General features: G+C 47.9%; 3 protein-coding genes across 3 annotated transcripts; 1 reads left to right on the top strand and 2 right to left on the bottom strand.

Moving 5' to 3' along the window:
- Positions 1-6,921: 6,921 nt before the first annotated feature.
- Positions 6,922-7,575, top strand: BO83DRAFT_389587 (uncharacterized protein; the record flags this gene model as incomplete). Its single annotated transcript, XM_025532811.1, has 1 exon — positions 6,922-7,575. One exon carries the CDS (start codon positions 6,922-6,924, stop codon positions 7,573-7,575), a length of 654 nt encoding a protein of 217 aa, XP_025387273.1.
- A 1,525-nt stretch (positions 7,576-9,100) lies between these two features.
- On the bottom strand, positions 9,101-10,810 carry BO83DRAFT_389586 (uncharacterized protein; the record flags this gene model as incomplete). Its single annotated transcript, XM_025532810.1, has 1 exon — positions 9,101-10,810. The coding sequence occupies one exon, from the start codon at positions 10,808-10,810 to the stop codon at positions 9,101-9,103; it is 1,710 nt and encodes a 569-aa protein (XP_025387272.1).
- A 1,022-nt stretch (positions 10,811-11,832) lies between these two features.
- Positions 11,833-12,570, bottom strand: BO83DRAFT_389585 (uncharacterized protein; the record flags this gene model as incomplete). The annotated part of the gene is made up of 1 exon (XM_025532809.1): positions 11,833-12,570. The coding sequence occupies one exon, from the start codon at positions 12,568-12,570 to the stop codon at positions 11,833-11,835; it is 738 nt and encodes a 245-aa protein (XP_025387271.1).
- Positions 12,571-14,759: the final 2,189 nt, after the last annotated feature.

Here is a 14,759-nt window from a genome sequence, read left to right as displayed (position 1 = left end):
ACCCATCTATTCTAGCAAAGCGTCCTGCTTATGTCCTTTGCTAAGCGAGATTTTCATTTGACAGTTACCTGTGTCGTTTTTGCGTTTTCCAAATCTCGATGACCTATTCTATCTATTGCTTTTCTTTTTGGTGCTTCCAACTATATATTTTAGCTTACACATTCCGGGCATCTGTGGTTATTCTTGTTTTGTTGTATAGGTATACTAAGACGGGGCCTTTAATCTGCGGTGGCTTTGTTATAATACCCATTGTTTTATAAATGATCGGAATTATTCGAGTGACATAAAGTCTGCATCTACGTGTGCAACTTTTGCCAGCCGGGTTCCAGAATCGGTCGGGTATATGCTCCTCCCGCCGACCGATAGAGTATATGCATACTTAGTGTCCCTGAGAATTGTGTGGGAGTTTAATGTACTGGCGGTTCAATGCACCTGAGCCACGTATGCTACACACCGTAAAACCTCACAAAAAGACTTGGGAACTGCTGGACCCCATTAGAAAACCCAGAACCATCTCACGGGGGGAAAAATCGAGGCATACGTGGCGGTGAAGCCGATGTGGCTAGTGAGCCCAGTGCCTTGTATGTGTCCAAGGCAGTTGCCCTGTGCCTAGACACGTCAGTTACTGACTATTCATGCAACAGCTTGTTATTGGCTTGATTGGTCGTTTTTGCTTTCTTGTTCGTCGTCGCGTCGAACCCTGATTGGGTCTGAGCGCGCTTACAGGAGGTCCAATGGAATGACTGCTACCTAGTAGTAGTTCATCTGGATCCGACCCACCGGCCAGCCCTGCCGGTCGCCAAAAGAATAAGACTTTTCACTCATGAAGACTCTGAAGGAAGGTGTCGGGATGATCGGAGATATCAGAAATTTCAGCACAATATTGCTTTTAGGTCTGCTCGTGGATTTAAAGTCTCCGGGCCCACTGGATGGAAACCCACGAGGTCCGAGCTCGGACCGACCCACTTAGCCGAGATCGGTTCCAAGGTTATCTTCCGAGGTATAGATAAATCTCCGGTAGGGATGCGAATGGGTTGGTTCTATGTCTCTTGGTGATACTTTTACATGCTATATGTATTCGGTTCTATTGAATCATTGGAGCTATCGGTCGCAGTTATCCTAAAGGTGTATAATGTACCTAGGCTGTTTTTGATTCTCTTCAATCTGTTGATCTATTTTGGTTCTCCATACGAACTCAAACGATGACGAGGGCGGGGAGCGAAAATATGTTGACAAACGATAGGTCTAGTGGTACGGCGAAAATGAGAAAATGAGAGGGGAAATAAAAAAACGCTATGACATTGACACCCTTCCTTATTGCATATTGATTAAAACTCCAATTTTAGATTTAAGTTATTCGCCGTTCATGCGATACAAGGGCATATCTGCACTATCGTTAGCCAGTACAGGCAGTTTCGCGATCATGCATACTATTAATCTATGAACCCATTTCCTCTGCTTGCAAATTATTTCCCTAAGCTCGAATGTACCTAGAGTGATAATCGCGTGGATCTCTATAATTTTCGTCATCTTCCAACCCCATGTATGGTCCCAGATATCATCAGTCCTTAAGATGTTGATAACAAGTTTTCAAGTCGAGCATCTTTGATAAAGTAAATCATGACTGTGTTGCTACTGATGTAGGAAGATGGAGGAGTCGCTTTATGGAACCTTCCATCGACATGACAAGAGCAAATCGGTTGGTCTAGCGAACCACCCCCGGGTGTGTGTGGTGTTCACAGAGCCCTTCCACCTGAATCTGGACTATAACTATCCTCCAGTACAGCACTGGGCAGACCTTAAAGATGGTTGCTTCATGGCTACTGCATAACAATGCTGTGATTGTTTCCCATCAAAGGACTTATACGGAAATCCTGCCACCAGTACAAGAAAAGCGCAATGTCCTTCACGGGCGGTAGATGCAAGAGACCTCCGAGCACTAAAGTAGTCATTCCAATCATCACTGAATTGGTAATAATCTCAGAGGGTAATCATTGGAATACAGATGTGTCCCCTCCAGACCGCTCAGATTGTCACAATCCGAGCTCATCCTCTTCTTCTATTCTAGCCGTGGCAGGTCCTTTCGCATCTTCATATCGTCCTTGAAAAGCCCGCTTTATCTGTGCCCCGTATAGACCGATTTGGAAAGTACGGCCCCATAACGCGAAGCAAGGCGTTCAAGGAATAGAATAGGACAACGGGCACATCAGGCATCAGATTCCGGTTAGTTATATAGTACACCCCCGACCCCACTTGGGCCGTACTGAAGTTGGATCAGGACAGCTGCGTCTTTGTCGGAGTCACTTTCCGCCCAGATGTTGGCAGTGATTGTTACATCATCACGCCTTCATTCCCAAGTCTTGCGTTCTCTCCTTCTATAACAACATGATTTGGCTCTCTTTGGTTCGAAGGTTGCTCCACAGCGCCAACCATATGTCGTCTTTGCTCTTCTATTTAAGAGCTCCTGTCTGCCTATGGGCATTGGCGTTGGTGTATGAAGGGGTATTTGCGATATTGTAAACATGATGCGCCTCTGGGTTCAAGCAACCGGTTGCCTTGGTAGTTCGCTTCTATCGGGACTCCGAGAGAAGAACATTGTGGCAGAATGTGCTATTGTCCCAAGACTCAGAAGGAAACGATAAGTATATATGAGAGACATAATGTACGGTGAAGTGCTGTTAGGCCGAAGTATGAAGGAGGATGACGGACGGCTATGAAATGAATATAATGAAAATCAAAGATGCTGAGAATGACGCTTAATCAATGGTAATTATCATAGTTGGGATTTCCAAGCCAACGTAGTGGAAATACGGCGTCTGGCAAGTAGCTGAATGATTAACAGGAGATGGGCTGATCATAAGTATCATGCTAGTATCGATGAGTCGGTCGAACCAGCTTCAGCTAGAGCACTGACGCAGTCGTTGAAAGAGGTTATACATTAACTGAGAAGGCTTCGCTAACGTGAGCAGGAAAAAGGCTATCTCAGGTAGAAAGGCCAGCCGTCCCCTTTGTGTCTCTTCGTGGAGGCTATTCCCATGGGGCAGATCGGAGGCGCCAATGTCCTCAGTGGCTTCCTCGACGACAACGCTAACTGCTGCCATTCTCTCGCGTGTGTATATGAGAATGCTGGCTCAGTGCTTTGTTCATTGAGGCACCGGTGGAAGAGGGTTTCCCTATCCTTGTCAGAGAACCGACCACACTTTCAGGTCGGACGAAGATCAAGACCTCAGCCCTCATCCCTTGTCTGTGGGAATAGAGAAAATCAATCGTGAAGGAGCTCTCTACAACATCAGCTGAAGGCTGTCAATTCGTTTTAGTAGGTCCTTTGCCACACTGAATATATTGGAGGTCTTTCGCAAAGGCATAGTCCAATTATACTTGATGCGGTCATGATTCCGGCCCTTTTCGTAGATCCGTATCATTGATCCCCGTTATGACAGATGCTAAAGTAAATTTGACCTTGCAATTCACGCCCAAATCTCCATGTACTGCTGTTTATGATAGAATGATGACGTGCATGAGTAATATGGTGTATTATGAGACATGGATAACGTCAGTGCTGCGATCTGTAGCTCTATGGATGAATAAGAGGATAGCCAAGAACACGGTCAAGGAGCGGGGGGGTTATATAACGGTTGATAGGGCTTGGTATATCGGGAACTTCCTTCTACAGTATGAATCCTCGTGGTCTCTGCGGTGAAAAGGGTTAGTACATCGGAATTTGCCAGTTATGAAATTTGCTTATATTGTACGGAGACTGCCGTTCATCCAGATCATATCTTCTGGCTTGCAGAAATACAAGCCAGGCCCTTTTGGGGTTTCCATTCCGCGTAGCTTCAACTGACCCTCAGCGGCAACGCCATGGATATGGAGCCAGCAGATCAATTCCACGCCCTGTTACCACGTCAAACTCAGGCATATAGCCAAGGCTACATTTGGATGTCCAGGCCTATGCATGCGGCACAGTATTTATTCACTTAGTTCGGACATCTGGTTCTTCTACTTGTTTCTCTGCTCACCGCTGCCCCTTGTCTAACATTTTATCTTCAGATGTATGCACCTTACAGAATCGGTGAGCCACAGATAGTAGTCTCCAGCTCTTTTGGATAGACTACATCCTACGTACCCACATAGAGTGTAAGTCCACACACCTGGTCAAGCAGATTTATATTTACCTTAAAAAATGATCTTCCGTGTAAGTTTACGTGTAATTGCAATGACCTGGCAATTTGAGATCTTTCAGCGCGGCTTTTCTCCAAGGAGAAATTCCTATCTGGACTTCCTGCCCTTTAAATACCACCACAGCTACTACTAAGGTCTAGCTAGGTAGAGAGTCCATATAGCAATCGCCTACGGATATTCTGCCGGGAAAGAAAGGTGGGGCGACATCAAATACAAAATAACGTCAGTTCCTGTGCCACAATTTTGACTCATTCAAACTCCGAATTCAATATTATCACAGTAATCTTGGGCACTGATTCCAGCGTAGCAGCTTAAGGAAGAGGCATGTCATTAATGGAACATTGGCAGTAATCTCTGATACTGATGCAGGATAGCTTTAGTTCGAAACTCGCAGCATTCGGATAAATTTGCCGGGTATTGTAAATCTCTGCAATTGTAGTAGGAAGGAAGGCTTACACGAACTGCGTTCTGCCTCCATATACGGTCCTGAACACCGCGGAATCGCCTGTGTAGCTCGTAGGGAGCATCTTCTGGGGCTTACCTAATGACTGCAGGCTAGTATGTGGCTGGTGTCTGTTTTGAACCGGGGCAAATAGCTCGGATTGGATGAGTCCATGCTCGAAGATTCTGGCAGGAACTAACAATACAGTACAATACCGCCTTCAGGCGTAAGACCGAATTAGGTAGGTGGGGTAGAAAAGTGCACGAACGACGCATTCCCAAATAGGTAAATGGGGCAGGCAAAGCAACTCGGGTAATCACATTTTGAATGAGTACCCTTAGCTGATTGCCTTAGTGATGACTCCAGAGATCTATGCTGTAAGCCATGTCTTCACTCATCTCCTATGAGGCTCTGTTGAGCAACGTGGGGGATATAGCCCGATGGTCAAGTAGGCTGGAGGTGCTTACATGGCTTGACTCAACCCTACGGAGTGTTGCTGGCACTGATGTCTTCTCTAACTAGTAGAGGCACATATGCCCATTCACTCGACGTGTTGGCGTGCTCTGAGAGGTATTGGAGAGCAAGAACTGACTGCTAATCGAAGCTGAAGCTGTTGTTGGCCGTATGAAGTCCTGCGATCTGACAGGGACCGGAAATCTATTCCCATCGTATCAACGAGATCACCCCCATCGGGTGGAACCACCCACCAAAGGGTGGGGATCGATCGTCCCAGCTTATGTTTCGGGCATATCCGTGCTGAACTATGGAACGGGAGAGGTTGTGGTCCAGGTTCGTAAGGTTCACACTGTAAATAGATAAATAGATAAACGAAGTTAGAAATGAAGGCTGGAAGGGCACGGTAATAGTGAACGAAAAAAGGAAGAAGCGCAATGCCATTCAATGATCGAGCGGAGGAGCCGCTGCCAGTATCGGTCTCAGCCTACTACACTCTTCTGCAAAGGAGAAGCGAGCGCCTAAAGCAGACAACGTTGATTCTGGGTTTCGATATCTCAGTAACCCCACCTCTGAAGCCCTGGTCCTGGGCTTGCGGGATCTGATCCGTCCGTCCAACCGGGTGCACACCATGGTAGTGGTGTCACGTGTTTGATCGGAGCCAGGATTCGGTTCCTTCATGGCTGTGGTGACTGTGGGGGAACAGGAGCCCCTAACCGGCCCTTCTGATGATGTTATTATGTTTACTGCCCGTATATGAACTGTTTGTACGTCTGAGATGCTCTGATTTGCTCGGCCTTAAGTAGCAGAGCCCCGCACCAGCACGTGCTTGGGGATGCAGGGCCGATGCAGGTAGGCGGGGCACACTCAATACACCAACTTGCAGTATAAGAATGTAGCGCGGACATCAAACAATGGAAGCCATCACGATAAGTGTCTGTTATCTGATATCCGGCGACCGTTCCCATTTGCTGTGCTGCCTTGGAATTGGAATCCCGTCGTTCCATGGTTCCGTGTCCAATTATCTGCCTTCGCAAGAACGATCGATATGACGTGTATTAAACAAGGATTGGAGACTGTAATCGATGGAGGGGCCCGCGGAGGGTGTTTACTGCGCCTTGAGCCTGGAACAGGAAGGACTAGTCAGTTAGAGCTACCAAGGAAATTGATGAGGTATCTCAACGTCCTAGGCCACAATGTTTGTAGATACCCTTTGGTGATGGTGTGCTGTTTGACAACGGAAGTGAGAGGAGGGATCAGTTGGGGTATGACGAAAGTCACGCACACAAGCAGATAAAGATTACATCAGAAGATCTAATGAAGAGATAAGATCTCGGATCATTACGCCCCCCGGCTTGGTAGGCCTGTTGTTGATAAAACAAACCTTGACAGCCCTGGAACGTATCAAAACATACAATCTTGGTTCAACGTCTGAAAGTAGCACTGCGCCAGGAAAGACAGGCGGCCCGGGAAGAAATCTACAGAGAGTTCAAGAAGTTCAGGCGGAACGGACTTCCGCGCCTTCGAGGGTGTCGAGCGGGACATCATGATTGGTCTACGACGGAGAAGGTACCAGTCAAGGCACGACGAAGGCGTAGTATTCTCACTAAAAATATACAGGCTACGAGCCGCTTCTACTGGCCGTACCTCTTAGGTATTTTGAAGGCTTCTAGCTATTCCTTCCCCACCCCAAGCCCCGCCAAACATTCGGCTACAGGACGCCTTGCCTCAATATTCCTCATTATTTCTCAATATCACTCAATATTCCTGGAAGCGGATCTAGTCATTGGTCGTGAAGCTCTGCTTGCCCTACCTTCGGATCAGGCGATCTGCTGCCACCCACAATGCCTCATCCGGACGTGGACACCTCTCCTTGTCAAGACTACATAGACCGGGTCGTAGCACCTAAATTCGATCCATTTGCGACCACCGCTAGTGGTGCTGATGATCAGGAGTTCGATCATAACGGCATAACCAATATTGACCACAGTAGTGCCCACACTATCACTTCTTGGTCCCCCCCTGGGATTAGCCCGGACAGGACCTTCAGCGGTCCCGAAACTTCGAATCCCCTTGTGCTACCCTTTGGCACTATTCACGATTATGACGAGTGTACCAGTACCATCTCATCTACGTCGGACTGCCCCATGAGCGCCTGCATTGATCCGAGTGCCTATGCTGAAACAAAGGACGATTATCCTATGGACGAGGTCGCCCATGAAGATTCCACCCCGGTCTTCCACTCTGTATCTCTCTCGCCGGGGAATATCGACGATCATGAGGAGGGCGCCGTCTTTTGTATCCCTGATTCGGCCGCGAGTGCCTGCATTGGTCAGAGTGCCGTTGCTGAAACAATCGACAACCATCCTATGGACGAGGTCGCCCATGAGAATCCCACCAATGGCTTGCAATCCGTGTCTCCCTCGCAGGGGGGGCACCATGAAACAAGCCGTAAACCAGCGTATGAACCACGTCTTCATGTCCGAAGTAAATACTGACTTCCCCCAGAAGGGTGAAGTGCCCGGAGGCAGGTTGTCGGACATCGTTCGGTCGACCATCTGACCTCAACCGACACATGTCTACCGTCCATAACAAGACACCCGTCCCGTGCACAGAGTGCCAAAAAACGTACACTCGCAAGGATAACATGATGAAGCATTACAGAGAGGCACACGGGGATCCGAATGGTGCGAATGCGTCAGAATAGGGGTCTTGACTGCTTTCAGGTTCCTCTATTAGTGGTTGTTGATCAATGAGGTGAGAAAGGCCACACGACATGTTCGTTTCACACTGACAAAGGGTTCTATAGTCCATTGCTATTGTGGCTTGAGTACCACTCCGTTCTAACGCTCCTTCGCCGCTAAACCTCGCTTGTCAATGTGTCCTTTCACTTTCCCCGAATGCGGAACCACCCATTGTGGTGAAGTATTGAGGGTATCACTGGCAATAAGAAGGGAAATGAGCATGAAGGACGGCCATAAGGATACTTGGTGTCACGATCTAGCGGGGTAGGATAAGAGAGAGAAACCGGCATGGTTACACATGGACACATGATCATCCCCAAACCTCTGATGGCGCTTCAGATATTCCTCCTTTTTTATAAAGACAGACCCGATTGATTGCATGGGAGATCTTTGGAGTCGACTGCGTGAAGACTGTGGGTTTATGTCATGTGGGGACTTATTTCTCTCTGTGACCTCGCTAGCTATGCCACTTGAACTAAGCTACAGTGAACGCCTGCCGGGGGCGTATCCTTCCACCAACAGCCAAAACCTTGCTGAGGGGCCAGGTTCTTCTTGTGACAAATATAATGGCAAATCCATAAGCAAATCGGACGACCGATTACAACCAAGCTCGATATCTCCTAGTCTTCTAGCCAGCAGGGCATCCATAACAGTGAATTCCTACGCTACGATGCGGTATCCGGCTACGGCGTTCCCGGTGGGTTTTGAAGCCCAAATCGATGAGATCCACTTAATATTTGATTTGCTACACGGCTAAAATGGCACAGATAGTCGGTGTTTTGGGGTGTAAGGCGGCGCTATCTGGGGTCAAGCCGACTATTACAATATACAAGACAGTTTGATTTGCCTCGTACGTGAACTGGCTAGGAGATCTTGCTACAAATCTATATGAATTCTTATGACCCTTTGGCAACATGTTTAGTCACATTTAGATGGCACTTTTATGGCTAGCAGAAATTCCACTACAATCAATAGCTAATATTTGTGCAAATTATCCGGTTAACTGGGGGTAGGAAAGCATTGTAGAAAGAGCGTACGCCTGAGCAACGTTACTCTAGGCAGCCACTAGTGTCCAATGATACGCGATCAGGAAAACTATCATATACACACAGATGGTCACATACAGTGAAGCCTTCCGAACTGCGGCTCTGTGTGTCTGACAGAGTTGTTCATAATGTTGGAGACGCTCGACATGATCCATCAGATCACGAGGGTGGCAGAACATCCCGTCCTCGTCCTCGTTCACGGACCAGTCATCGGACTCGTCTCTAGTATCGAGTCAATCGCTCCTGCCCTGGAGGGTCTCGGATATGACACTAGGAGAATCTTCTTCCACGTACACTTGGTTTGTGAGGGTTATCTCGTCGCGGGGACACTCAATGGGATTGCTCTCGTCAATATTCAGCTCGTCGTCGTTCCGAGTAGGTGCCGAGCTCTTTCCTCTGTCCAGCTCGCTGGACTGATTTTCAGAGGCACCTTTGGCCGTCTCCTGATTGTCGGCGCTCTCTTTGCTTGAAGGGCTTGTCTGACCAAGGGCTGCAGTAGCCAGCAGAGGTGCATACGGTTCGGGCTCGCTTTGTGGCAAGGATCGAGAAAGGGTACTGTGAGCATCGTAATACTGACTTCTGGCCTCAAACTCGGATTCTGGAGCGTACCATGTTACTGTGAAGCTATATGGATTAGGGCCATCTTCAGTCGTGCTATACCAGGCATTCGGAGAAGGTTCCAAAGGTTTGCTGGTATCCTGGATATGAGAAGGTGTCGACGAAGAGGCATTCATATTCTCTTGTTTAGCTGCGCTTTCCGGGGCGTTGGTGGCAGGCTCTTTCCCAGTAGAACCAAGCTCCTCATCAGAATTTGGGCTATCAGTGGAAGGATACGCCCCGGGCAAGCGTTCACTGTGGCTTAGTTCAAACGACATGGAAGGACAGCTCAAGTCATTAGAATAAGCCGGAGTTGATTCAAATGCTGGCCAGGTAGATTTGGCTTTGAACACAGGCTGAAGCAATGATGATCCGTCATGAGCACTCGATGCACCAGTAGTCTGGGACTCAGGTGAGTCCAGCTGTTCCACCTGAGGGGCGGCTGTATTACCAGCTGCATTTTCACAGACATGGGTATCACCGAGCTGTAGCAGTGGTGTTGCAGAGTACACACTCGAAGCACCCGAATTCAGGGCCTCAGTTGACTCGTCTTGCGGCCCTTGAAGGCTGGATACAACTCCACCCTCTGTATTACGGGCTTGAGTTGTTGGATCGTGCTCGCTTGGAGATTCGGAGGCGGTAGATGACTCGGAAGTGAGAAGGGCGCTGGAATCAGCCCGCTCCACCTGATGGCGTGGCATCCCAAATAAATTTCCAGCATCGACGTTGTGAACCGCTACACCGCGGCGACGCCGGATTTGGGGGTGTTGCACTGCCTGTACCTGGTTGGTCAGAAACGGTTGAAAATGGTCACTTTCTTCTCTTGTTGAGGATCTGAAGAGGCCAGGGCCCTCGGGCCGACCTGGTCCCGCATATGGTATGTGTGGAGGAGCAGCCTGGGTCAGCGAGGGGCGTGAGGGTTTAGAACTAACCGATAGAACAGATGTAGGTACTTGGCTCCTTGTTCCTCCCATATCAGAAATTTGCTCTTTTGCAGGAGAATTGGTCTCGATTTTCGGAAGTGCATCAATCAGTGATGCCGTCCTAGGCCATCCTCCCGCATCACCGTGCTGAGTTTCAGCAAGGTCAGCAGTGGTGGTGGGCGGTGGTGCTGAAGCATTGTCGGTAGCAGTGGCACCAGGGGGGGCTTCTCCTTCGATTTGGATCAAAGGTTGGGACCCGTCACTTCCGAAATCATAACCAGGAGTTGGTTGGTTCGCGGGACTTTCGTTCTCATCGGTAGCGCATTGGCCTTCGGTTGGACAATTGGTAGGAAGTGTGTTGGTCCCAGGGTTGTAAGGCGAGCCTTCAGACGTTCTATCCCACAGTGGTAGAAACGAAGGCATTTTCGCTTGAATATACAACTGGACAGGTGAGGATATTCGTCAGTGGGGTAGGTTTCTGCTTGCAGAGACTCGTAACTAGAAAGCGTATCGCCGGTTGTAGCACTAGAAGAGTTTATCTTGCTAGTTCGAGCAGACATGTAGGGTCTTATATAATTGGTGGCCTATGTAGAATAAAAGGGTCATGGTGGGGCTTTTAGGAATTTCCCTTGAACAAATACCAGGTTGGGGATATTCCCGATGCCGGGTATACGTGAGGTAGGTATGTTCCTAGGGTAACGAGCAAACTGAGTTTCGGTGATTCTTACGTCTATTGAAGCTAGAATTACATTGGAAGGATATATAGTACAAATCTGCCATTTCACGAAATATCCTCCCCGTTGTTAATCACAATTCCCGAAGATACTGAAACTTAACATAGGTATTTACCAGCATAAACACATGTGTACGAAGTAAGGTTACACCTCGAGTAGTCAGAATCCGAATGATATATCTCGAAGATATGTTGCAGACGAGCTTTTTCTCTGATTGGGTGAAATAATCTACACTGAATATTTATGGGGCGGGAAGTACCTACTATCTGGGCTACCTGCTTAGATTTCATCTGATGGATATGCCAGACAAGTGAAGATAACAATTCGTATCCAGACAAGTAGCCAGTGGTCAATAAACGGTGTTCCTTACACTCAAAGTCCAAATTTGACACTACGAACAATGCAGATCTGAGCGCGCGCTACACGAAATTATAGGCTTGATGCCATACACAACATACATTGCGTGAGAACTATCATTCAATGGGTAGTCGTTGCATTTGTGACTATTTATCTAATTCTTTCCCATCAAATCCTCCGTCCTTCCGTTTACCGAGTGGATCTAGGTCCACTCCACTAACAAGCAATTCAGAAGCCAGGAGAAGGGATTGTTGGAAACCCGGAACAACCAACCAACAACCCAAGACTTATGACATCTCCACAACCCGAGAGGATAAAATGCCAAAAAATTAAGCTTCAAATCTCTAGAGCCTTTCAAGGACTAAACATGCAAACATCCCCCTTGTGATGATGGTAATCATGCACACATTTTTCGAAACTGCTGCTAAAAGCATGGCGACAGATCCGACAAACACAATTGTCGGGATAGTTGTGATCGAGTTGAAAATGATCGTCCGCTTCATCTCCATCGTCAAACACCCTGTCACAACCCATAAGTATGCATCTATATTCTCTAGGCGGGGGGGATGTCAACAGAAGATCATCAGGTCTTATGCCGCCGTGTCTCGCTTCTATCTCCTCTCGAAAGCAATGACGTTCGTAAGCAGGTTCTGGGTCTCGCAGCATCTTAAGAAGTTTCGACTCTTTGCACTGACAAGCACCACCATTCGGCAATCTTGCTTCTGAAAAAGCTTGCCTGTATTGGGACGCAGGGTGAAATGAGTGTTGAGCAAGATGGTGAGCATGGAGCTGTGGTGTCACTCCAAAGTTTGTGTGACCCTGTTCAGCTGCCGGGACACCGGTATTCAGCTGTGCGGCAGGGATAGGAGAACCATAGACATCTGAGAGCACAATGGTATCCATCAGCTGTGGTTCATTGGGGCTTTGCTCAACAATATTCAAGCCAATCATAACGTCGGTCGAAGTAGGTACTCCTCCCGCTAGTGCCGCGGTGCATGTTCTGGTGCTGTCAGGAGACGCCATGGAGGAGCGACGCTCGACAGACTCGCCATGGTTGACACCAACGGTATGAGAAACTTCTTTTCCATCCATTTCATTCGTAAAAACTAGCAATGGCTCAGTTGGGGATGCTGGTAGACGAGCAGGTATAGAGTAGACCAAGGCCAAGAGTCTGTACCCAGGTACCATGCTTGCTTTTATATGTCTCACAATCTTCCTACGAAACTACAGTGCTACCAAGGCTCATCCAGAAAGGCGCATTAGGACAGTTGGTTGTTATTACTCTATAGCTCATGTGAACAATGTTAGGTTTTACTCGGTTTCACCCGACTTGTAGTATTACCTTCGAAGACGCAGTCCAGCAGCATTGTTTCTGAGATCAGACATCGCGAGCAAGCCAGCCTTGGCTTCATCTTAGCGTTTCCCACCTATCTCCGTATTTGATCCCAGCATGATGGTGATATTTCCGGTGGCCGTATTCCCCAGTGCTAGGATGTGGGAAATTCCTTTGTCGTCTGCCACAACATTCCCGTCTGCGATCACCCAGAACGAGCCCAGTACTCATTATTGGTATGTTCCAAAGTTCGGACCAGTGGGTGAATATGATCACACTTTTCGATGTTATCCTTCGGGTTCCTTTTTGCCAAGCCGTCAGGCGTGTAGTCATGACGCCTGATGTTATGGCAGAACCCTTGTTATACTATACACCTTATCACATTGGCTGTTGTGCGTGGTTAATAATGCTTTCATTGCCTACAATTTGTGGTATACTGGATGTCCCAGCATCGCCACAGAAATTTACCGGAAGACACGACTACTTCTGGGGTCTTCTAAGAGCACCAGATTCGGGAGGATCCGGCTGCAAATTTGACTCTCAGTGCGGAGACGTAATAAAAGCGCAGTAGGTGCAAGGACACTCAGATGGATAGTGCCGGGGGCTAAAGCATCCAAAAAGCCTTTGCACCTATTCACGGGACACTCGATGAACACAAAGCCCTGGCTTCGTTTACCTAAAACTGTCCTGGACATCCAACCATCAACGGCGGGTGGTCCCGACTGCTCGTTGCCTGAATGGTCACGGAGGGAAGGATTTGGCGAGAGACAATTAACCCTCCAAATCCCCTGAGCGGTGACCTCAGACACCCCATGCCCAGACTTCCACTTCTCGTTTAATCTCTTGGCATTGTTATCTGATCTGCAGTGCGATTTCCCCATGAGTGTGATGTGTCCGTGTCCCGACTCTCGGCATCGGCGGTCGGAGATTAGATTGCGAATCAGCACCGAGTCCCTGAAACACGAATTTATGCAGCCTCGTACCCAAGCGAACGCGAAATATAGGGAATAGGCTATATGAAGTTGGATTGCCGTGTGTCTGGCTAATCGGACCCTGAAAAAGATTAGATGAAAGCACCACGTGCTGTAGCATAAGCAGACATCAGTCGCTTTGACCGACCGATGTGTGGCACCTGTTGACTGCCTGAGGCATACATTGAAATTCTCATGTTGCATGGCATCACACTTTAACCGATGAATAGATGCAGAATTGGACCAATACTGCGAAGTACTTACCCTTGCAAGCCCAAGCCTGCATCTGTTAATGAGTTAAAGTGAGCCCACTTAGAGACTGGCTATTCTTTCTCTCATATAACCGGAGGTACACAAGATCGGAAGCCGAGATACGCGAAAAGGTCGGGTTATATATCAACAAATCAGAAGATTGCTGTCAATAAAGAGTACTAACCAGCCAAATTTAGAGAAGTTCGCCGTGACAAAGTGCAGTCGCATGGCAGATTACTGCAGACTATTACCGCTTGCTAGGGAAATGTACCAGCAAAAAGAGTGAAACTTTGAATCGCAATGTAATCGTCCTTGATAATCTTCGAATATGCGTTTGATTATATATATCTACCAGGGTGTTAGAAGAGGTACTTCTGAGCCAATCAGCGGTTATTGCTTACTCTAAGATCGCTTACTGGTGTATCTACGATAAAGAGACACGCCTCCCTGATAGTTAAATGTGCATTTTAATTTTCCCCCCACTGGTCGCAAAGCCATGGTTATGGTGGTCTTGTTGCGACCGACTATCCGTGAATTCATTTGATAACCTTTTAACTATCCCTGCGAGGATGAGTCACAGACGACGCGTCAGTTTTGGTCCACAAAACAACCCGTCTTACTAGTCCGGTGTTCGGTGTTGTGATAACAAACTGTTCTGAGGACGAAGAATTCTTAGCATATAAAGAGAGCTTCTTGGCCTGCTCGGTATTAAGTAATAGCGCAGG

Source organism: Aspergillus eucalypticola (assembly GCF_003184535.1).
Source record: "Aspergillus eucalypticola CBS 122712 chromosome Unknown BO83scaffold_15, whole genome shotgun sequence".
Lineage (NCBI taxonomy): Eukaryota > Fungi > Ascomycota > Eurotiomycetes > Eurotiales > Aspergillaceae > Aspergillus > Aspergillus eucalypticola.
This window is presented reverse-complemented; position numbering and strand designations above follow the sequence as displayed.